Genomic DNA, 22,988 nt, shown 5'->3' on the forward strand with positions numbered 1-22,988 from the left:
ACGTTCCAGAAAATTGATCAAATTGAAAACAGTTCGTTTGATTCTCAGCAATTCTCATCATTCTCAGCGGTAGGTGTTATATAACAATTACTATGGTTGTTGAAATACTGAATATAAATGGGGTTTGCTTGCAAAGCCTCCGCGGGCGAAGTCGCGGGTAACAGCTAGTTACATATAAAAGACTTCTCTCGGAAATAAAGCGAGACATTGAGTAACATGTAAAAAGAGTTGCAGTACCATATGAAACTGCTATAATAAATAACGCCATTTTTATGATTGTATTCATCTCTGTGAATAGTGCAGCACAAGTATAAAAACAAGTCATGTAAATACCGTAGCCTTGAGTAATTGGAATGATGTACTCACGAATGCCATTAAATTATTCAATTTGATACACAAGTTCGGTGTGTTCGTGGACCAAATGATTCAAACTCGATTTTGAAATTTTTCATTTCATTTGAATTTCGAAGAAATCCTCGGATAAACGGCAAAACGTCTTTTGTACAACCCGACCAGTGATGGTAATTTGCGAAAAGACTAGTATTGACTGTCACGTCTGTAATTAATGACACAGATGAGGTAAAAGTGAGTCAGTTGTAAACATTTGAAATTCTCTTAATATATGAAATTTTTTAATGGATATAGCTCAAATGGTGAATAATAGAATTTCTAAGACAGCCATGAAATGGGTTCACCCTGGTGCCAAACGACCACGCGGACGCTCCAGGAGTACTTGGCGTAAGACTTTTCTTCATGATTTGAAGATGCTCAATGTGACGTGGGAGGAAGCTAAAGCCATCGCCCAGAATCGGAGGATGATAATTGCTGCCCGGTATGCTACTTAGCATTGGAGGAACTACTACTGTTACTACTACTATATATTACTGTAATTTATTCTTTAGATTCAAACAGCTCAATATTGGAAAGAACTGTTGTATACGAAAAACAACAGTTATCAATATCCCATGATTTTTGAAACCTGAAGATGGCCTGTAGAACAGGTTGAAAACGTTCATTACGGTTAATAAATAATTCCCAGTGAGATAAGGTGTTTTTGCGTAGGTTAAGAAACATCTAGCTGGGTATTAAGTACAGTATTTTTTAGATACATGAAAGTCCAGACCAGATTTAGAAAGCTTAGTGGCAAGATGCCTTGATTAACTACATAGGAACGTCGAGTTTAGAATGAATGTCACGTTATTTCGATTCAAAATTTTTTTCAAAACGAAGTTAGATAGATGACCAGATAGATTTTGTTAATTTTTTTGCCAATAGATGGCGCTACTTGTAACAGAGAGACTCGAATGGAGATAGAAATTAATTGATTATTAACCAAAATCCAATAGATATTTTGGGCTGGGGTTTCCATATTATCTAAGTAAGCGGTATATGAAAGCAACTGCGGAGTTCCGTAGCAATTGGTCGAACGGTCTAGGCATGTATAGCGAACAAACAAACATCCAAACAAACAAACAAACATTCTCATTTATATGTATAAAAGATAGTTTGTTTCTTTTGAACGTAATAATAATTTTTCTTTATTTTTAACTGGGCTGCAATTTTAAAAAAATTATAGACCTATAAATTCCCACTGTCATCTGTCTATACCTCTGTCTGTCTTTCTTTCCTTAATCTCGAGAACTGAGTTAGATAGCTGTAAGCTAAAACCAGATTTGAAAACCTTAGTGGTAGGAGACCCCGATTAACTATGTATAAAACTCCGATACAAACCGAAAGTCACATTATTTCAATTCAAATATTTTCCCTGAAAGCAGTTAATAGATGACCAGCACGACTCTACCGAATTCTGTACGTCATGTTTCAATAATTCATTCTGCTTATCATTTGAAAAATAATTTCAGCCACTTATTTTATATTTAAAAAATATATCGTCATCTATTTTGATATTTTTAAATTTTAAATCACATTTTTACTTGATGATTTTGAAAAATTTTATAAATCTGCCACACTAAAGCTTTTTGATGTTTTTAGAAGAAAAGTGATAAATGTCAGAAGAAACATGAAAACTCGCTTACTGTACATAATTTTTCAACGTCGTTATGTTGCGTAAGTGGCAAAATTCCCTATAATAAAGCAATTTCCATCACGCAATAGAAAACGGGAGTGGATGTTGCCGGCAGAGAGTTTTGTCTTCTATGTGCGTGTATCGACGTGTTTATTCAGGTGAACAGTAGTCTACAGACAGAAAAGTTCGCGGCTGTCTGACAAGGTCGAGGACTATTTTGTCGTGCTCCTATTGTATTTAACAGTGTGCGTGCTCCTCTACGACGCCACTATTCTTACTCTTACGATAAAATTGTCTGCGGGCAAAAAGATTCAAATGTTAGGTAAGCCATTTTTTTAAATGCATGTTTGGACTTCTGGAATGTCAGTGACAAAAAATGCAAAAAACTGGATGGTCAAAATTTGGCAGATTACAGTCGACCCCCATATAACACGGGTTCCTATAGTTCGGATTCCTATATCACGACGAAAAAATTGCGACAGTATTCGTACAAACATGCTAAAAAACTCCTATGATTCGGTAAAACGTCATCGCCGACTCGTGTCGCGATAGGATTGCACAAGCCATTGAGTTTAAATGGGCAGCGGATCTACTAAAAACAATTTATTATTTAACGTCCATAAAAATTATATTTATATTAACGATGTCTCCAAAGTTCAGCGAATTTTTCGCAAAAAAAATAATTTATGAGGAAGCAGCGAGCGCCATTCGATGGCAATCTCCACAACGAAAACAAACTTAAGCTAAGACGTAGTCGAACGGTGCACACTCGGTAAGTAATCTTACAATTTTTTGTTTATAGCATAGTTTATATGTATTATTCCCCAAAAAATTATATGTATTTTGGAAATGTTGAGTCGAATTAGTCTAGAATCGATTAATTTTATGGAAGAAACCTTTCAAACAGCCGTAGTCCGTAAACTGCATACGTGCCGGGCTATGATTGGCTGGACTCGTAAGAAATGGATTCATAAAAACAGGAACGTATCTACCATATTATAGGGGGGGTCGACTGTACTATAATTTCTATAATAGCAGGGAATAAAATTCAGATTAAATATCTGTCGTGATATAAAGTGCAGTGTGTTGATAAAATTCGCGTAAATTTATCAGCCCGAATATTAATTTACGTGATTTATTTTGGTATCAAACACAATAAGGTAAGACTTCAGAGTGTTTGATACCAAAGCATTTGAGTAAAGCATGTGAATTCACTATACAAAAACTATACATTCACTATACATTTTTAGTTAAAATGACAAACAATATATTTATGGATTGCAGTGGTTATATTTACTCAGCCAAAGGAGACATTGCATTTTGAATGTCATATGTATTTATATTGACACAAAGCACGATTGGTATATTGTGCATGTATTGATTTTCCACTTGATCCATGTTTGCTTTCATTTCTATGTATGATTGAATTGAACAAAACAAGAAAAAAAACCCGATGTCTTTGTGTTGTGCTGTAATTGTATGGTGGGTTTAGTATATAGATGTCTGTAGAAAAAAAAACCATTGTGAATAATTTATTCTGCTTTTTCTTAATATAAAAATGTTTTATCTTTGCGATATGGCTGGAAATTATTGTTTGAAAGTTTCAATGTAAATATGATTAAAAATTACAGCCCGGCATTGTGATGGTATCACAATAAATAATCGCTCGTATCAGTAATAAAATCCTTTCTACATCCAAATTCCGTGAATTATTGTCATTATGCGTTGGGCAAACTTCTCTTGCGAAAATATAATCAATAAAATCGCGCGTATTGTACTAGAATATCCAATTACGTCATGCTTTAGCAATTCATTCTGCTCATTATTTGAAAAATAGTTTCATCGACTTAAAAAAATCTATCGTCATCTATTTTGATATTATTAAATTTCCAATATAGAAGTTTCCACCACGCTATAGAAAACGGCAGTGGATGTTGCGGCAGAGTTTCTATGTGCGTGCATCGATGTGTTTATTCAGGCAGACAACAGTCTACAGACAGAAAGTTGGAAGCTGTCTGCGGAGCTCGGGGACTATTTTGTCGTGCTCCTACTGTATCTAGCAGTGTGTGCGCTCCTCTACGACGCCATAATTCTTACTCTTAAGATAAAATTGTCTGCGGGCAAATAGATTCAACTGTTCGGTAAGCCCTTTTTTAAATTCATATTTCGGCTTCTAAAATGTCAGTGTCGAAAAAAGGCAAAAATCAGGAGGTCAAAATTTGGCCGATTGCTATACTTTCTATAACAGCCGGATAGTAAAATTTAGATAAAATATCTGTCGTGGTGTAAAGTGCAGTGTGTTGATAAAATTCGCGTAAAATTAGCAGCCCGAATATCAATAAATTGATATTCGGGCTGCTAATTTATTAATGATTTATTACCTCAGTGTATTTGATACCAAAACATTTGAGTAAAGCATGTGAGTTCACATTCTTTATTCAAATGTACCCTAAATTTTTAAAATGACAAACGATATATTTATGGATTGCGATGGTTATATTTGTGAGGTTTGCCGATTGGGGAGAAAGTGTCACGACAATCGAGTGGTTCGCACTGTCGCATGGGAGTGGAAAAACTTATTGTGACAGGTCCTCCATCGCAAACAGTTTATTCAATATAAAAATTTCGCTTACAACTACTGTTTTACTTCGGTGTAAGGCCTATCCGAAGAGTGAATCAGTTCGCAAATAAAGTTCAATCGTTTCGACGATCTTCTCTTTTTCTGGCGAAGATGATGAGGAAAACGTAGGCTCCGGGGCTCACAGCACAACTTGAAGGGGTGATTCTCGTAGCAGAGTTACACTTGGCGAAACTTGCCGGGACAGGATGGCGAAAACTTCTTCCGGAACGTCGACCAAGTTTCCGCAGGAAAAAATCCAGGAGCGGAGCACACCGAACTAAGAACCGAGAACGTCACATCCTTTTTAGCGCGGTTTTTATAAGTTTTTCTGGGTCCCAGATCGAACATTCCGATAGGTCGATGCCGATCTGTCCCTGCTCTATAATTGGTCCCCCCTCCTGGTTACGAATTGTAACGAGATCGGAGCCCGGATCGCGGGGTGAGTCAACTCCGACTGACAATTTGATTCCCATCGAAGATGTTCGATCTAAGTACTCAAATTCATCTATTGTTTCATTCTGAGAAATTCGTTTTTTCTTAGAAATTTCTACAGATATGTCTTTATATGAACATAAAATATTCATTTTCGTTTGATGGTTTCATTTTACAATATTATAAGAATTATTATGATAATTTCCTTCTATACAAAAATTAGAAAAAATTTTCTTTTTTTTGCACAAATTCTAGGTCCACTTCCGAAGCTTCGCATATTTATTCAGCCAACGGTAGACACTGCGTTTTGAATGTCGTATGTTTACATTGACACAAAGCGTGATTGGTATACTGTGCAATGTATTGTTTTCCCACTTGATCCGTGCTTGCTTTCATTTCTGTGTATGATTGAATTGAATAAAAAAAAAAAAATAGACTAATGTCTTAATGTTGTGCTAAAATTTTATGGTGGGTTTAGTATATAGTTGTCTATAGAAAAAAGTCTCATTGTGAATAATTTATTCTGTGTTTTCTTAATATAAAAATGTTTTATCTTTGCGATATGGCTGGAAGTTTTTGTTTGAAAGTTTCAATGTATTCTTGCAGGTGCTCGTAGTGTGAGTTTTAATTTTCCAAATACTGCATTTTATTAATCTCTTTTATTCAGTTTGGTATTATTTTAGTATATTGTGTCAGCCTATTTAATTGTTGTCTAAAGTTATTTATCTGTATTTTCTAGTCTTCTTTGCAGAACAGGCTTATGATTTGTGTGTGTTTGAAAAACTTTAGTGCAATATTTGTAGAAATTTTAAGACATTGATATTTAATAAATAATAATTCATGTCTCACTAGCAGCAAAATTAAATATTTAAATCTGACAATTCAATGGAATTTATGTTTTTGCAGATTTGTAAACATGAATCTCAAGTACTGGGTTACTTTAGCATTACTTTTAGCTCTAACTGACAAAGGTAATTTACGTTATAAATAACTTCTATTTAAACTAAAAAAAAATATTTAATTCATTTAAGAAATGACAATAAAATGTTTATTAATACTGTAAATTAAAATTTTTGAAATGAAGATAATACAGTATAATGCATTGTTAATAAGAAAGAAATAACAAATTTTGAATTAATAAAATTAACTTTTTACGGTGGCGTACCGTAGTGGGGGCGGCAGGGGCGGCTTGCCCCGGGCAGCACTTTTTAGGAAAGGCGGCAAAATTACCTTTTAGGGGGTGGCAAAATTTCACAATAAATAATAATAATAATAATATCTTGTAAAAATTTGAACCATCCTAATGTATATTTGCGTCGTGCCTACGATAGTGCTATCGTCCGGACAGTCCGGGAATCGGCTCGCCGTCCGGGTGAACTACTAGTAATTTTTTCATCCGAGGAAATCCTGCGTAACCTGTTGACTTTTTTTTTCTTGTACGTTCATATACACCACTAATATCCAATAGAGCTATTTTAAACAGCTGTATTGAAATGAAAAATTCCGCGCTGCACTAGCGCGGAATTTTTCATTGCTTGTTCTGTGACAAAACTGAATTTTAGTTTTTTTAAATTGAAATACCTAAATAAGGGGGGAGAAATTTTCCTTTGCCCCGTGCGGCTGACGGTACCCACGGTACGCCACTGACTTTTTAATATCATAACTTATTTTAAAATTTATCATTTAAAAAATTATCAATTAGTTAATTATTTTTTAGCTTTATTTGTAAATATTTTTATTCTGTGGGCACTAAGAAGGCCTTTTTTAACGGTTCAGCCAAGCTTACGATGTCTGAGCGGCTGGTGATGAGCGACACGGCCCGACATATCTGAACGGACTACTTCTGGGAAAATTCCTGGAGTTTTTCGACCCGTTATGATTGAATCCCTGGTTCCGCAGAGCGGTAGGCTGCTACCTTGACCGCTCGTATATCTGGCCATCTCTATTGGTTGATTAACCTGAGACATCAACATTTACATCCAAATCGATCTGATCCTCAATGAGCTCGATCAGCATGGGTTATGTATATATCGGGAAACATTTGACCCTATACTGCTTATGATAAATTATGAGGGCTGGACCCGGATCAAATCCGTACTCCCCAGAAAAAAAGTGAAAAGTTATCGAAGTAGTAATCTGGCCAACAGTGTTTATCATATTTGGCTATTAAATATTCTCATTTTGTTTCTTCTGTGTTTGCAATTAAATATCTGTGTATATATATGTGTGAGAACCGAGGGGATATGACTACGTCGTACCTCCTTGGATCGGCTTTCAAGTCGGAGGGACTTGCCCACTAGTCAGAGATGGCTTAATTTTTTCTTTACTTTATCCCGAGGGAACGGGACTAAAATTTTTCAGGTCGAGGGGAGGAAGGAGTGCCGTCGGAAAAGCGACAGACGATATACGAGTAAAAGAGGACACCAATTTAACAAAGAAACAACGATTTATTGGTTAACTACAAAGACTGTACGATAAACTATCATCGCGGAATTCCGAGTGAAAATTAAAAAGAGCGAAGGGACCGAGAGAGAGTTCACAGAAGTGGGTTCCATACCTCTTTCTAGATATGGATATCCTAGATCACAAACGTAGGGCACAAGTTAAAGTAAAATCCTCGAAACGACTCTCCCCGAGGGGGGAGAGAAGTGGCTTTTATCGTTTCGCGGTGGGAAAACTATCACGTGATTAACTAGTTGAGAGGTAAAAGGTGTGCGGGGAGGTCAGAGTTGTCCCCGGAACCCAAATAAAATGACGCAATTGTATGTTAACTATCAACTTTTAAGTTCGTAGTGTGGGAAAGTCGTCGAGATGGGCAAATGTTTACCTTGAAAAAAGGGGAGGTTAAAATTTCTCCCTCTTTCAAGTTGGTTTCTACTCTAGTTTCTTAGGGAAATTTAATTGGTTTTTAGGTAATAACGGGACATTGACCGGACAAAAATTCGGTAGAAATTCCGGATTTCACATTCGTTTTAAACTCTTTCTGCCCTAACAGAGTCTCTTTTAACAAGCCCATTATGGGTTTGGCCAGGCCCACAATGGGGCGGCTGGGCGGTGAAGTGGCTCGACATATCCGGTCGGATCACCCCGAAAAATTCCCAGGTATTTTTCGACCCGTCCGGATTTGATTCCAGGTCCCCAGAGCAGTAGGCTGCCACCGTGACCGCTTGGCCATCCGGCCAATTGCAACTAAATATCATAGTATTACAAGCCTCGTAGTTGTAATAATAATGTAATTTATGCATTCAATATAAAAAAATGTGTAGTTAATTTAATATTGGTTTCTGTGTTTAATCATCAAACACCAATTACCACCGGAATAAGTAAAGCATGAACAGCGATTAATATGTTTATGTTATAAGCTACGCCCTGAACCAAGGCCGTCTAGACTATCATCTAGACGGCCTTTCCTGAACATTCCGCAACATTTTTGGAATGAAATTTGAGCGTTGATAAAAGTTGCATGCGCAATTTTCCGTAAATTAATTTTGTCATTATTATGGAAAACAGGAGGTCTAGTCTTAATTAACTTCGGCAGTTAAGACTAAGCCTTCATAGACCTGATCTCCATAATAGTGACTAGGCCTCCTAAGTTTCGATATACAATAGCAACGGGGACTTAGGTTGCATATTCAAACATCGAACTCGTACGTAAGCATATAACAGCAGCTAATTAAGAGCCTATACCAGCATTCAGTTGTTCTGTGTGGCATGATTTCGAATGTGGAATGAAAACGTCAGCATTACCAAAAATAGTTAATACTGTACTAATTTCGGTAATATCAATCCCTAGTTTTTACTGTATTTACAGACGGCACAAATAGTTATACTGTATAAGCTGTTTACTTAATATTAAACGTTTGAAAAGCTTCTCTGTGAAGAAGCTTAAGTTTGGACGACTTGATTTTAGTTTTTGTTTTTTATTCGCTTTAACTTTTATTTTAGACTACAGTCTAAAAAATGGTCAAGATGGCGGTCAGTTCTGGAGGACCCGGAATCGAATCCGGACGGTTCGAAAAAGCCCCAGAAATTCTTCAGATGGTAATCCGTCCGGATATGTCACGGTTATGTCCCTCACCACCAAGCCAAGCCGTCCCATTATGGGCCTGGCCGAACCCGTAATGTGCTTAATTAAAACACGTAATGTGCTTAATTAAAACACGTTTTTGATTCTTTCCGTTTTATTAGCACTTTTAGTGCTAATAAAACGGAAAGAATCAAAAATGAAAAATAGATCCGAAGATAATCAGACTTGTAAATGTTAAAAGTACAGTACCATTAATCATGGAATTGTCTTTAAAAGTCTATAACTAAAAATTAGGATTCGTTAATTAATATTACTTGTAATATAATGTAGCATCAAGTGTTTTAAGTATTTTTTAGAAAATGATGCTAATTCATTCTTAGAAAAAGTAATGAAATTGTCGAATTTATGGAAAATTTCATAGATATATTAGCATAAATAATATAATTTTTCATTTTTAAACTTATCCTCCCTGTGGGCACTAAGAGCATCACTTTTCCAAACTCATGGTGAGTTCGGCTAGGCTCACAATGAAGCCGGGTAACGAGGGACAGGCCTGACTAATCCGGGACAAACCACTCACGGAAAATTTCTAAAAACTTTGTCGCCCGGATTCGAGCCAGGGTGCCCTAACTGCCTGTTGACTATCATATCAATCTAGTGACACAATAAATTAGCTCTTAATTTATTTACTTTTTAAGATTTCATATATAAGTAACTGTGTAAACTTTTATTACATCACTAAAATTTATTTTCAGTGAAATTAGATAATTTGTCAGATGAAGAAAGTACAGGTAAGTAATCTCATATAGGCTATAAGTAACTGTGTAAACTTTTATTACATCACTAAAATTTATTTTCAGTGGCATTAAGTAATTTGTCATACGAGTATGTAGAAAGAAGAGGTAAGTAATGGTGTTTAGTTTAAAAACAATATCCCTTCTAATATTAAAAAAAAATATATTTATTTATTTCAGGACTTGCAACTGGAGCTCTTGTAGGTATTATTATAGGATGCGTGGTTGGATTGATTACTTGCTGTTCGTGCATATGTTATTTCTGCTGTAATTGCTGTCGATCATCTCAACCTGTAATTGTGCAACAAAGTACCACCACCGTTCCTTCCGGACCCCCTATTATCAATATTCCAGCCGGAGGAAATAGCGGATTTTCGAATATCCCATCGTCTCCACCTCCTTATATGCTTTTAAAATAAATTAAAACCACACTACAATTATAAATAACATATTTAAAATATTTTAGTTATAATATTCCGGAATAATCTTACTGGTAAATAGAGCTGCATTATAGTTTTATATTTCTTAGATAAAAAAAAATGGCTTTTCAATTTATACACATTCTGTATTTTAAAATGTTCATTAAGAATAATGATAAATTTGTATTATTACAAGAATTTTATACCTAAATAATAAAATATAAAATTAAAAAAAATATTGTGATTAATAGTCATTTTTTATACTATAAATATTCGTAGCAATGTAAAATATAATCTTATTTCTGATAAAAATTCGAAGTACAGTAGTACAGTTACCTCTGTATTCGAATTTAATTCGTTCCAGAATGCTGTTAGAGTGCCGACCGAGTTTCTCCCATAAAGAATAACGTAAATCAGATTAATATGTTTCACACCTCCCAAAAATACACTTGTAAAAGTATTTTAACTAGAATTTAACACAAATTTAACAAAATGTCTATAAGAATACACAAATTGTAAAAAACCTAAACACAGTAAAGAGATGCAATAAATGCAAATTTATTGTCACTTTATCTGTAACTTTAAGAAAGATGATGCCGTATGTGAAATGTGGTGAGGATGGTGAAGAGGAAGAGAGATGTTATTGTTTGAAATACTGACATTTCCTTTGTTTCGTGAGCAATACAGAGCGGCAAAATATGCCTATTACTTTTAGCAATAATTCAGTCTGACGAAGATAAGCAACTATAAAGTTTCATTTTATTTTTAAATTAGTACTCATTTTTATCATAGAGAATTTTTCATGAGTAACAAAATTAATGTTAAAGTAAAATATATGTTATTAATCGAAAACTTGTTCTAACAGAAGTGTTTGTTCGACCGAGTGCAGAGTAAACTGTGCACTACCGAACGACCTTTTCCTCGAATATCTATTCTGATATCAAATTGTTCAAATTAGAAGTTTGAGTACCGAGATACTAACGACCGGATGACCGATCGGTCAAGGCGGCAGCTTACCGGTCTGGGGGTCCGGGATCGAATTGGACGGTTCAGAATCTTCAGTTTTTTCCGGGATGTGGTTCGACCGTATAAGTCGACCGTTATCCCTCACCACCCGACCGCTCCATTGTGGGACTTTCCGAATTCATAATGAACTTGCTAAATGAGACCCTCTCAGTCAGTGTCCGTAGGATGGAAGGAGTAAAAGATCTAACAAACAAGTACTGAGGTACTGCTGCATCTGTAAAATATTACTTTTGTTAGGAACAGTTTTAGGAATTGAAAAATTTTTATTTTGCATAAAAACTTCAACTGATTTAATTCGATGTTATATCAAGAGAATTTTTCGATTTGACAGATCCGTCCGTTATCATTCGGTCGTTCCATGGTGGGCCTGGCTGGTCCCATAATGGTTTGCTAAAAAAAAAGGCCCTCTTAGTGCCTATAAAACACAGAGTTATAAAAAGAACTCCTTAAAACTGATTACCCAAAAAAGAATGAATACATATTACAAAACAATAATAATTAGTTCAGCTTCAAGAATAATTTTTATTCTCGATAATACGTAAACAAAAAAATCGATCTAAAATTCACTAAGTTTAAGAAATCAAAAAATTCATATATAAGGTTCATATTTTCAACTATGCTTTTCAACATACAAATGATATAGGATATTTGAAAAAAATTAATACAAAATATTTTAATATTTTTTCATATATTTTATATGAATTTACATATTCGAATTGCGACTATTTCAATCAAATGAAAAATTAATTGAAAATTCAAATACAATCTGGATTTTTCATACAAGTTCCTCTTTAATTTAATTAACGTGAGAAAATAATTTTATGATTTTAGTTTTAGGAAATGATTTTGTGTCACGCAATCGAGAAATACATTTAAAAAACAATGCTATAAACTTATTTGGACTGTTAAGTTCTGTTAATGTTCAATAATAGCCCAATTATGTTATGTTATGTTTAATTAATTGATACGATTAGACCAATTAATTAATATAATCATATTTAATAAATTATATATAAATAATCCATTATGTACACACAAAAAAAATTAATTTAAAGCTAACGTAGGGCTTATTGAAATTACGTCATTTTAGTGTAATTTTGTTCATACGACATACGAGGGAGCTACTATATTTTTGACAATTGTTCAATTCTCCGTTGAGTTTCTGACTAGAGGCGTTTTATACTGTGCATCTTAGTAAGGTATTTGCTTAGATATTAGGTAAGATAGGCATTAATATAGATTATACATGCATAATAACATTAATTCCTTATTATTTACATTAATTCGTATCATTTGACCAATAGACATGAATAGTAATTCCAGTTGATTGGAGTTGATTTCGGTTTCGGTTCCGGTTTCGGGTTAATGTATAACTAAAGTGGCGCCGCTTTGGTTAGTTTAGGTTAGGTTAGATTAACTATATTTTTAGTAGACGTTTCCTTTTTTCTTTTATTTTGTTCAAGAACTACCGCGAATCAATAACTAGTGACGTTAAACACTAGGCGGCCTGTCGGCGGCTCCCCTCCGGGAGGAATCAGTCGGAAGCGCCGCCATTTTAGTTACCTAGGTATACATTAACCCAGTTTTGATTTTGTTTTTAGGCATAAAAACAAAATCAAAACCGAACCAAATTTTTTGTTTCCGTAGAGAATATGTCGAAAACGGACTTTACATCAGAAAAAAATATTATATGTAAATATAATATTATATGTAATATAATATAATTTTATTAAATTATATAATATTATATGTAATATAATATTATGTAAATTAGATAAATATAATATTATATTTACATATAATATTTTTTTCTGATGTAAAGTCCGTTTTCGACATATTCTATACGGAAACAAAAAATTTGGTTCGGTTTTGATTCTTGTAAAATTATATGCTATGCATTTACTATATATTTATTCGAACATTATAATATATACAAGTATTTGAATATATATTATAATATATACAAGTATATTTGAAAATTCGAATAAACAGGAAGCTAGATAGATTTTTTTTATAAAACATGGAAGGATACAGATAAACAAGAAACACACAATAGAAGACAAAATATACTAAATAAACCTGGAAAACTTCTAGCGTAAGTCAAATAATATAGGCTATTTGATACAGTATTTTTAGTTTATTCCGCCTGTTTTTCTATTTTGCATGATGACTTGTAAATCGTTACTAATGAAAAGCTATCATTTACTATAAATGTTTTTCGTTACTTATTTCAATGCGTTCAAATTCGCTTCTTAATTTCGCGATTTGTTTTTATAATATAAAATTATTTAATTACAACGTAAGAAAGCTCGTTTTAATATAGATGTAATTTGATTTAGACAATAGTTGCAGAGCATTTCTGTAATTCTGCATTGTATGCGTCATTCAGGAATCCTCAATAAAGCTAGCGTAAAATTCTGCGACTATGTGTAAGATTATTTAAAACTGTAATGTATAATTTATACAATATAAATATTACTGTAAATGCAAAATAATAGTATCGGTTCCAAATATTGGTTATATTGAAAGTAAAAGTATACAACTTTATATCGAAGCAGGATTTAGAATTTCTTAGCGGATATATTGACGTCATTTGTCGATCTAGTCGAAGTATTTGACGAAATAGAACTGCAGGCACACTCAGGAAATTTTTCAGTTTTTGATTTCATTTTTTTGCTCCCTTGAGAATTAAGAAAAGGGCAACCCGACGACAAAGGGGAGCAAGTGCCCCAATGTACGAGCGCTCTGCTTCGAACACTTAAAGGGTAGACGATAGAATGGAAGCTTTCTTTTAATACTGTTTTGCTATAATTTTTAAATAGAGTTTAAATTAGATTTATAGCTTGGGTTAAAATTTTATATTTTTTATCAAACATGCACAAAACATAAACACATAATATTTATATTTATTATAAAGTAAATGCGATACTTAAAAAGTTTATATATTTTCAATGCTAAACAGATCGGTCCAGATATCATAATTTATAATTTATTAATTCGTTTAATCAGACTTCGTTTTCGAAATTAATAGCTTAACTTTGTGAAAACGAATATAATAATTCTATTTATTGACAATTGTAAAATAAATAAAAACTAAACGGACTTCATTTTATCCATTTAAAGCTAATTATCAGAGGAACTGATATTTAATTATATTATATTATGATAAATATTTATTTTAAAATTTATATATTTATTATAAAGTTTATTTTCTTTATTAAATTTAATATTAAAAAATTTTTATGTAGTCTATACATTGTGAAAATAAATGTTTCGCTGTCAAGATCTCGTAATATATATGAAAATATTTTAAAAAAAGATATATAAGTTAGTGTGGTAAAGTTATTTCCGGTCATATTATATTAAATTCTATTAATGTCTATAGATAACTATGGCAATTATCATATGCTTACTTAATTGATATGATTCGACTAATTGGTTAATTAATTAGCTCATTATTTAAATTTGCTAATTAAGCTAATTATACATTATTAACTTAATACATAAAATGTACAAATATATTTATGTATACGTACACAAATAATGTATATATATATATTTAGGATTGCCATTAGGTAGCAAGCAAATAACTAAGGAAGCCAATGACAGTGTCCGTTTCATATGAAACGAATTATGTTATTAACTTGCTTTTTTAGATGCTTGCCATATCACGCGCCGCAGCAACTGATAGAGTGCTTATTACGTCACTTATTTAATAGAAATTCATTTATAGACTATAGAAGAAATTTACTTGCATTTTGACATATTGATTTACTTGTTTCTTGTTTCGAAGGGAAGTTTTACGAAGAAATCTTCTGTCGTTTGGAACTTCAGGTAAACGAATACATTTATAATCTATATCTTTGATCATTTATTTTAAATTATTAGCTTTTTATTGTGGATCTCGAAATTCAGATCAAATAGATTTGGAAGAATTTAAGTAAATTTTTTAGACTTGTTTTTCAAATATTTTATTCAAAGTTCGTACAAATCTTTGGCCAGGCTGTAAAAAATATTATCGTTATACAGTATTGTTTAAATTATAAATTAATTCAACGGACAAATGTTACGCTAAAATCTTTACAAGTTAAAAACGAAAGCGAAACTATTTTATGCGTGTTTTTGTAGGGACCCATTAGAATTTCGATAAATATAAAATTAATTTCTATATTTTTTCGTTTATCGATATTCATTTCTCGGTGTTATGGCTTCAATATTGATAATACAGTATACACCAATGATGGTTATTGGCCTTATAGTAACGGTATTACTATACTGAATTCTTCTATTAAAGTACTATTCAAAATTTTGAAAATGGAATTGGTTAATTTTCTACGAATTTTTAAAATATTTAAAAAATTGGATTAAAAATTGGATTATTTTTCTACGAATTTTTAAATATTTTAAAAATTCGTAGAAAAATAATCCAATTTTTAAGGCCATTTGCTAGATATTGTATGCATAATTAAAGATGTTACGAGTCTTAATAATAATTTTTTTTATAAAGTAAGTGCAAAATTTTTGTTGTTTCTTAAAATTAAAAAAATTCTTCAAATTACACCACAGTGACGAGCAGCTCTTTCTAGAAGCATCTTTTGTGGAGTACCAATATACTCCATAATCACCAGTACACTAGGTACTAAAATAAGTTATTATGCTAATGATATGTAAATTAATTTAGTAATATATGTAGAGTAAACCGGGAAAATATGAACATTATATCGCCTGTATCATAAGTCTATTCTAACAAATAGTTATTACATACTTATTATTACTTGTAAAAGTTTGTATTTTTGCATTTTTCATATCTTATCCATTTTCCTGCTTTTCTTAAAAATAGTTCGTTACCATAGCCTATAAACATTCAGCGTATTTAGTATACTTTTTGTTTTTGTCTTAAAATTGTTTCTCTCGTTGTGTTACGAATTTTGCACTTTGAAGTTGATTTTTTTACGTTTATTGCTATCGACTAGAGATGGTTTTGCTTCTTCTAGTTGCTTCTTATGTGAATAAGCAGTAATAAGAGTATGCCTGCTGAGGTGTTCTCTTTTTCACTGGTTTCGTGTGTGTTCTTGGGCTTGAGTTTTGTTCCATTATCTGCTAGAATGAAAATGTTGACTTTTTATTTGCTTTTTCTTCATTCAGTCCCCAATATCTCAGGGTCGTTTGGATATTATAGACCGAATAGATGTGTCTTGCTCAATTTGCATCCTCGAAGTCAGGTGTCGTCGCACTTTCTGTCTCGGAATAGCAAAGGTTTTCGATAAAGTTCGAAAACTTCAAATTGTCCTCGTACCAATTTCCTCTGAGGTCTTTAAATTTGTAATTTCTAGGAATCAGAAGAATGAGATTAGCTAAATAATGCTGCAAAAGCTTGATTCTACTTTTATACCTAAAATAAATTTTTCAGTAAAGAAACGAAACATAAAACCGTGAACGTCGACAGATTCGTATCGATTCATTTCTTACCAAAAAGAACGTTATTTTCCAAAAATATCACACTATAGCAAATCTAGCTTACACAGCTAGTTCAAGCTTACAAATATAATTAGCAAACCATATTTTTTACGTATTTCGACAGATTCCTACAGATTATCGCTACAAATCTTTCTTCTGTTAAATGTAACCAACCACGTTGTTAAAAATGACACCGTGGAAGAGTCTTATATATGGCACTTCTCATTCGCACTGTTGTTACGGAGTTACGAATATGCGCTTATATTTCCTCGATCTAACCTATAAATATTGAGAAAAATTTATTCTCAATATATATGGGAATTCTATAAGACACATAGAAGAGGCTTCGCTAAAATAGCAACTTACTTGGGGGTGACACCAGACAGAAAACAGGAAAATAAAATTACGTTGCCGAAGCACCGGGATCACATATCAGGATATCTCGTGGGGCGCATATTTTGTATTGTAAAAGATACATCTATTGCAATAGAGAATTTAGAAATGAAGGAAAATCTTTAGTCATAGACAATTTACAGACTGAATTCAAACGTTCTAGTTTTCAGACCATGATGGCGAAGGCTTTTCAAGTTTCTACTTTATTATAATATTTTAGATAATATATATTTCTAATTTAATATTTATAAACATTTAAACTTTATAATAGATCAAAAATATGTTTTATAGATTTGTAACCATGAATCTCAACTATTGGATCGTTTTAACAATTCTTTTTATGCTAGCTGACAAAGGTATGTGATTTAAATTTCTCTAGTGTGTTAATTTGAAAAGAAAAACTTTATAATAATAGTTAAAAATCGAAGTGTCGCATATATTATTATTATCAATATATTTGTATGTAGCCTTCGTATAACGTGTTACTTATATAGCACAATTTCGATATGAATTCTTAGGTTTGGTTTCGTTTTATTCATATACGTCAACGTGACACAGGCGATCTGTCTGTGGAGAAAGGATTGTCTCACGGGAGGTCTTTTATGAGAAACTGGCCCATATTCGCAAACACCTCGTATCGTACGTTACGAGGTAATTCGTCGTAAGTTGTCAGATGCAAAAAGTCTCGTATCATAAAGCACATCGTAAGGTGCGATATTGTAGTAAGCCTCGTAACTACTACGATATCTCCTAATTTAAGTCTATATTTGGTTCTATTGATAGATAATCGAGTCGAAGGTTTTTCCTGATTGTTTCTTCTAAACTTCCCTGATTTGAAACTTTTAAGAATCGAATGACGAAAAAACTGATAGAATTCTTCACGATTGAATTGAAACTGTTTGTAGAAGGTCGTCTGGAAAAATCTGATTTATTCTAATTCAATGTTATTTTTTTTAACAAAAAAACTATTAGCTTGTCAATGTCTTTCAAAACTTCAATATTTCCATTAATATAACTACAAGTAGCAATTTTGGGTAGATTTCGTTCTACACCTACATCGTTTACATTTTTCATTATCATCTATTATGCATATTAATAATTAATTTCAAAGTAGCTAATTTCTATCCATTTTAATTCTAAAGAAATAAATGGCACTTTCCTCAGACCAAGGACTATAAACATAAGGTCAAGACACGATACCGTGTTGCATCGCGGCAGTCGCCATGTTGAGTCTTTTCGATGTATATGGTGTTTCTAGAGCAAATCTGATTGTTTCCTTCGATCTCAATTAGTTGGATTTCTTGTTATACAGTATATATTATAATATAATCGAGATGGGTTGATAATAATAATAGCAATAAGCGCAGAGCCCAAACAGTTAGGAGACGAAAGTTCAAATTTCGTACACAGGTAGGATTTGTAATGAGAATGTACACTAAGAAGGAATTTTTTGAAATTTCCCCCGCGGAGGAGAGGGAGAGGATTAAGGATTACACTGACGAACTCTGCTTCTACTGTACTATTTTAGATGCGGTTTTTTGCATTTTTTCGTGAAATCGAACATATTTTTAGACCCACTTAAAATTTCTCTAATTGGCCTCGAAATAGGGGAGATCTAATTCTTGCACTCGGTGAACACTGGTAAGATCGGCTATAATGTAATAATCTTAATCTTCGCTATTGTTACTTTTTGCCCGAGCCTGTCTCATCTGCTAGTATATATATATATTAAAAATGGTTTGTTATTCAGCACCGAATTGTAAAAATTCGACAGCCAAAGGTAATTAAAAGCAGTACAGTAATTAAAAGCTTTAACTAAATAGATTTCAAAATAAAAAGCTATGTCAATGGGTCGTATAATAAAGTACGAGGATAAATTTATTTAGTTTTGAAATGCAAAATTAGAGAAGATATTTGGAGATATTTCTTAAAATAAAAATATATTTAGTTTTCTATATGCACATGCATTTTTGCATTACACAAACTGCTCAGAGGAACATTTTTATAAATTAAAATTATATCAAGAGAAAAGAAAACCTTTCTCACAAACTTTATATATTATATAAAGTAAATCTTAAAAAGTATTTGCAAGAGATAATAACTTCCTTCAAGAAAGTTCCTAAGTTAAATTATTTTTATAGAGAATTAAATAAATATATTTATAAAAGTTTATTAAACAGTAGACAAAAAATAGAAATATCTAATTCAACTTTATTTATAGTTTATTTTATATTAAAATTATTATTAAACAACAATTATTTTTCAGAATATGCAATTTGTACTGTTACATTACTTTCAATTATTATGAAATATTAATTTAAATGATAAAAAGTTTTAATTTCAATTACTATATTTTATTTTAAATTTTAAAGTGTGTTTTCAGCCCACAAACAGCATATAACATTTATTATGTTTAATAAGTCTGTTATTCTGTTTAATAAGTTACAGTGTTATTATACAACCTGTCAGAAAACTAAAACTTTACCACAGTCTATAGACTAGTACTGATCTGAGAAGCATGTTTTAATGTAATTTAAACAGAGTTAATTAAAACCACCTGCATACTGCAAACATTTTATAATAAGTGTTAAATATTAAAGCAGTTTATATACTCGATTTTTGTTTTCACCGAAAAAGACTAAACATGGCGACTGCCGCGATGTATCAACGGTATCGGGTCTTGGCCTTATGTTTATAGACTTTGTTCTGCCCCCGCCTTATCGTCACTTCGTTTGAATCATTCGAGGACAGAACGACTGACGACTCAACTGCATATCTTAGACCAGAGTCATAACATTTATTAAACCGGATGATATTTCAACTCTCTCACGAGTATTGGGAAATTTATGTTTTCTTTCACTATACTAAATATAGTCAATATGTTTGGAGATTTAAGTGCATGGATAGTACTGTTCGTCAGACCCTACCGACACCCACTTCTCAACAAAGGGGTGTCACAAATAATTGTTGAGGTCTCTTTGTTTAGTTTCCTTGACGTACTCGTCGCATTACGCCAGTTCCAGTGTGACTGCTGGCGTAAGTTGTGTTAAAAACGGTTTCGTTGTTTACTTTCCATTGTTTATTTTATATTTTACGTACATATTCACTCCGAAATTTTAAGTATTTTTAAGTATATATAAGTAATATTTAATTTTTAAATATATTTAATATAAGTATATATTCAGTGGTCCAGAAATCCAGACCATTTCCTGTCTCAAGCTTGCTGAATATTTAGTTCGGTACTGTGTTTTTTATACGAAGCTAATTCATATCCGTATCAAATTCTATATAAATTCCATAATGAATGTTTTTTAAGCCACGACATGACATCATAGAAGAAATTTTATTTACTCGGAAAGGTAATAAAAGTTCTTCACACAATTATTGAAACCGTTCTTGGTAATTAGATGTTAATTAATAATCTAAAATAATAAACTAAATCGTTGAATCCAAACAATCGACTCTTCATAGAAATTTTGGTGTTTTGATACAACAGCAAATGCTAATTTAAAATATGGATTAGATTTTCCAATACCAAAGTTTCCAGTGATATTCAGTAGCGCAGAAATATGAAGTCTAAATCCAAATATGCAAGAGTTCCTAAACGAATAGTGCCAGTTTTACAACGAAATATTCAATTTTATAATTTTAATACTGCAATAATTATATTTTTACAGATATTTAAATAACTAAAGGGCTAAAGGCACTGTTATGGAAACTCATCTTTAGTACTACCACTGTATTCATGCAAAACACAATAACACTACTCAACTGATATATCTTATTTTGTTTCTGCTTAAGTTTATACCTTACACTAATTCCCTTTATAAATTGTTTCTACTTACAATTATGCTTTCTTATTTTATTGTTATTATTATTTTGAATTTTTGCCCACTCAAATTCTTGCGCCCCAAGCCCAGGCTTATTGGGCCTAATGGAAAATTTGCCACTGATGTTATTCGAAAATATGTCCATAATTTAAAGTTAATCGAATGACGTTTCTCGTGAATAAATAATTTGTTGAACAGCAAATATGTTTTAAATATCCCAAGAATTAAATAATTGTTTTTTGTATCATGTTATTTAAATTTCTTTGCAGTGAGATTAGGTGACTCGTCGTACAACCGTCAGGAAACGGCTAGTAAGTGATGTCGTTTATCTTAAAAGTTCTTACTAAATATTTTTTAAAAATAATTTATTTATTTCAGAACTTGCAGCAGGTGCTATTGTTGGTATTATTATAGGATGTGTAGTTGGAATTATTGCTTGTTGTTCGTGTATATGCTATTTCTGTTGTAATTGCTGTCGTAGATCAGGTGGAACAACAATTGTGCAACAGAATGCTATCGTTGCGCCTCCTGCTCCGACTATTATTAATATACCAACTGGGGGAAATAATAGCGGATTTTCAAACGTTCCGTCATGTCCACCAGCTTATACTGCACATTAAAAGTTTACAAGTATTTGTTTTTCAAATATCGTGAAAATTTTATATTTAAATAATAAACCTGTGACTTTTTTAAATGTAAAATTGTTTAAATTTTCAATTGGCTATTAAAATGCCTGAAAACCAAACTTATCATAACGACCACAATTGGTGTTTCGTCGTTTTTTATTAATTAGAGACCGAAATAAAACAAATATTTGTGTTTTTCAAATACATTTTTTGTTTGTCTCCTTTATAATAAATTAATTTATCTATTTCTAAGTAAAAATTGAAAATATCTGTAGAAGTAATTTTTTAAAATATCCTTTTTCGTGATAAAGTTTTAACACTTATTACTATAATCTAGACATGTTAATCCTTAAATATACTTGTATATTTAAGGATTGGGTGACAAATATTATATTATATATACTTGTGGCTCAAAATTCCATGACTTCTTACAATGTGGTCCAGAGTAAAAAAAGAAGGTTGGACGCACTTGCTTTAGTTTAGGGGTCCCCAAAGTGGTCGATATCGACCCCTTGGGGTCGATAAGAGTTCTCCAGGGGTCGATTAATACACGAGGGTCGAAAGGGGGTCGATTAATACCAAACAGGATCAATTAAACTGTCTAGGAAAAAAATAGAATATTCCAATAAAAATTCGAAATACGGATATGCTCAAAAACATTACTGACTACCATAGTTATAACTTGAGTTTTGCCTTAGCCTACGCCGCTTTAAGCATGTGTTACTCTGTTTCCACGCATCTGGCCACTGTACTAGTGTTGCAAACATGTTATGAACTCTAATAGTTTATTATACACAGACATACGTTGCACTGTTACATTCTAGTAGGGTTGACACTCTAAGTATTTTATATCTAAATGTAGATATTTTGTCCTTTACAGAGAAAATATCGTAATATATCGAAAATCATTAATATAGTACAGAAGCGTTTGCAAGGAAAAAACATTAAAATTGTTCAAGCTCAAAAAATCATTATGGCCTTTCAAGTAAAAATGGAGCTATTTAAATCTTCACTGGCACGATCCGATTTTAAATATTTTTAAAACTTGTGAGTACTAAAAGAAAATGAAAAGATTTCTGACTGTGATTTGGAAATATATATTAAACATCTTGATAAATTAAGAGAAGACTTTAAAGCACGTTTTGAAGACTTGGAGAATATGCATGTTCCTGAATGGTTTGCTAATCCATTTGATGTAAAAATAGATAATGAAGGTAGTGAACCTGGTTTAGAAGATGAACTGAGTGAAATATGTATAGATTTCGAAGCTACAGCGTTGTTTAAAAATAAAAATCTCAGTGAATTTTGGAGCAATAACAATATTGCCACTAAATATCC

General features: G+C 32.2%; 2 protein-coding genes across 5 annotated transcripts; both read left to right on the top strand.

The window, feature by feature from the left end:
* Positions 1-4,023: 4,023 nt before the first annotated feature.
* On the top strand, positions 4,024-10,397 carry LOC111625926. The gene is made up of 5 exons (XM_023369183.1): positions 4,024-4,167; positions 5,985-6,049; positions 9,861-9,896; positions 9,966-10,007; positions 10,080-10,397. Exons 2-5 carry the CDS (start codon positions 5,995-5,997, stop codon positions 10,316-10,318), a joined length of 372 nt encoding a protein of 123 aa, XP_023224951.1. The 5' UTR covers positions 4,024-4,167; positions 5,985-5,994; the 3' UTR covers positions 10,319-10,397.
* A 2,047-nt stretch (positions 10,398-12,444) lies between these two features.
* Positions 12,445-21,854, top strand: LOC111625938 (probable inactive receptor kinase At5g16590). 4 transcript variants are annotated; one of them, XM_023369199.1, is made up of 5 exons: positions 12,445-12,562; positions 15,138-15,178; positions 17,486-17,550; positions 21,294-21,335; positions 21,403-21,854. In XM_023369199.1, exons 3-5 carry the CDS (start codon positions 17,496-17,498, stop codon positions 21,642-21,644), a joined length of 339 nt encoding a protein of 112 aa, XP_023224967.1. In that variant the 5' UTR covers positions 12,445-12,562; positions 15,138-15,178; positions 17,486-17,495; the 3' UTR covers positions 21,645-21,854. The 4 variants fall into 4 exon arrangements, with proteins under 4 accessions (XP_023224967.1, XP_023224969.1, XP_023224966.1 ...); XM_023369198.1 differs by lacking the exon at positions 12,445-12,562 and adding an exon at positions 13,331-13,439 and having other exon boundaries at positions 15,143-15,178; XM_023369200.1 differs by lacking the exon at positions 12,445-12,562 and adding an exon at positions 13,360-13,439.
* The last annotated feature ends 1,134 nt before the right edge of the window (positions 21,855-22,988 follow it).

This window comes from Centruroides sculpturatus, unplaced genomic scaffold (genome assembly GCF_000671375.1).
Source record: "Centruroides sculpturatus isolate CEXI.00-Female unplaced genomic scaffold, Cexi_2.0 scaffold448, whole genome shotgun sequence".
In the NCBI taxonomy this organism is placed as follows: Eukaryota; Metazoa; Arthropoda; class Arachnida; order Scorpiones; family Buthidae; genus Centruroides; species Centruroides sculpturatus.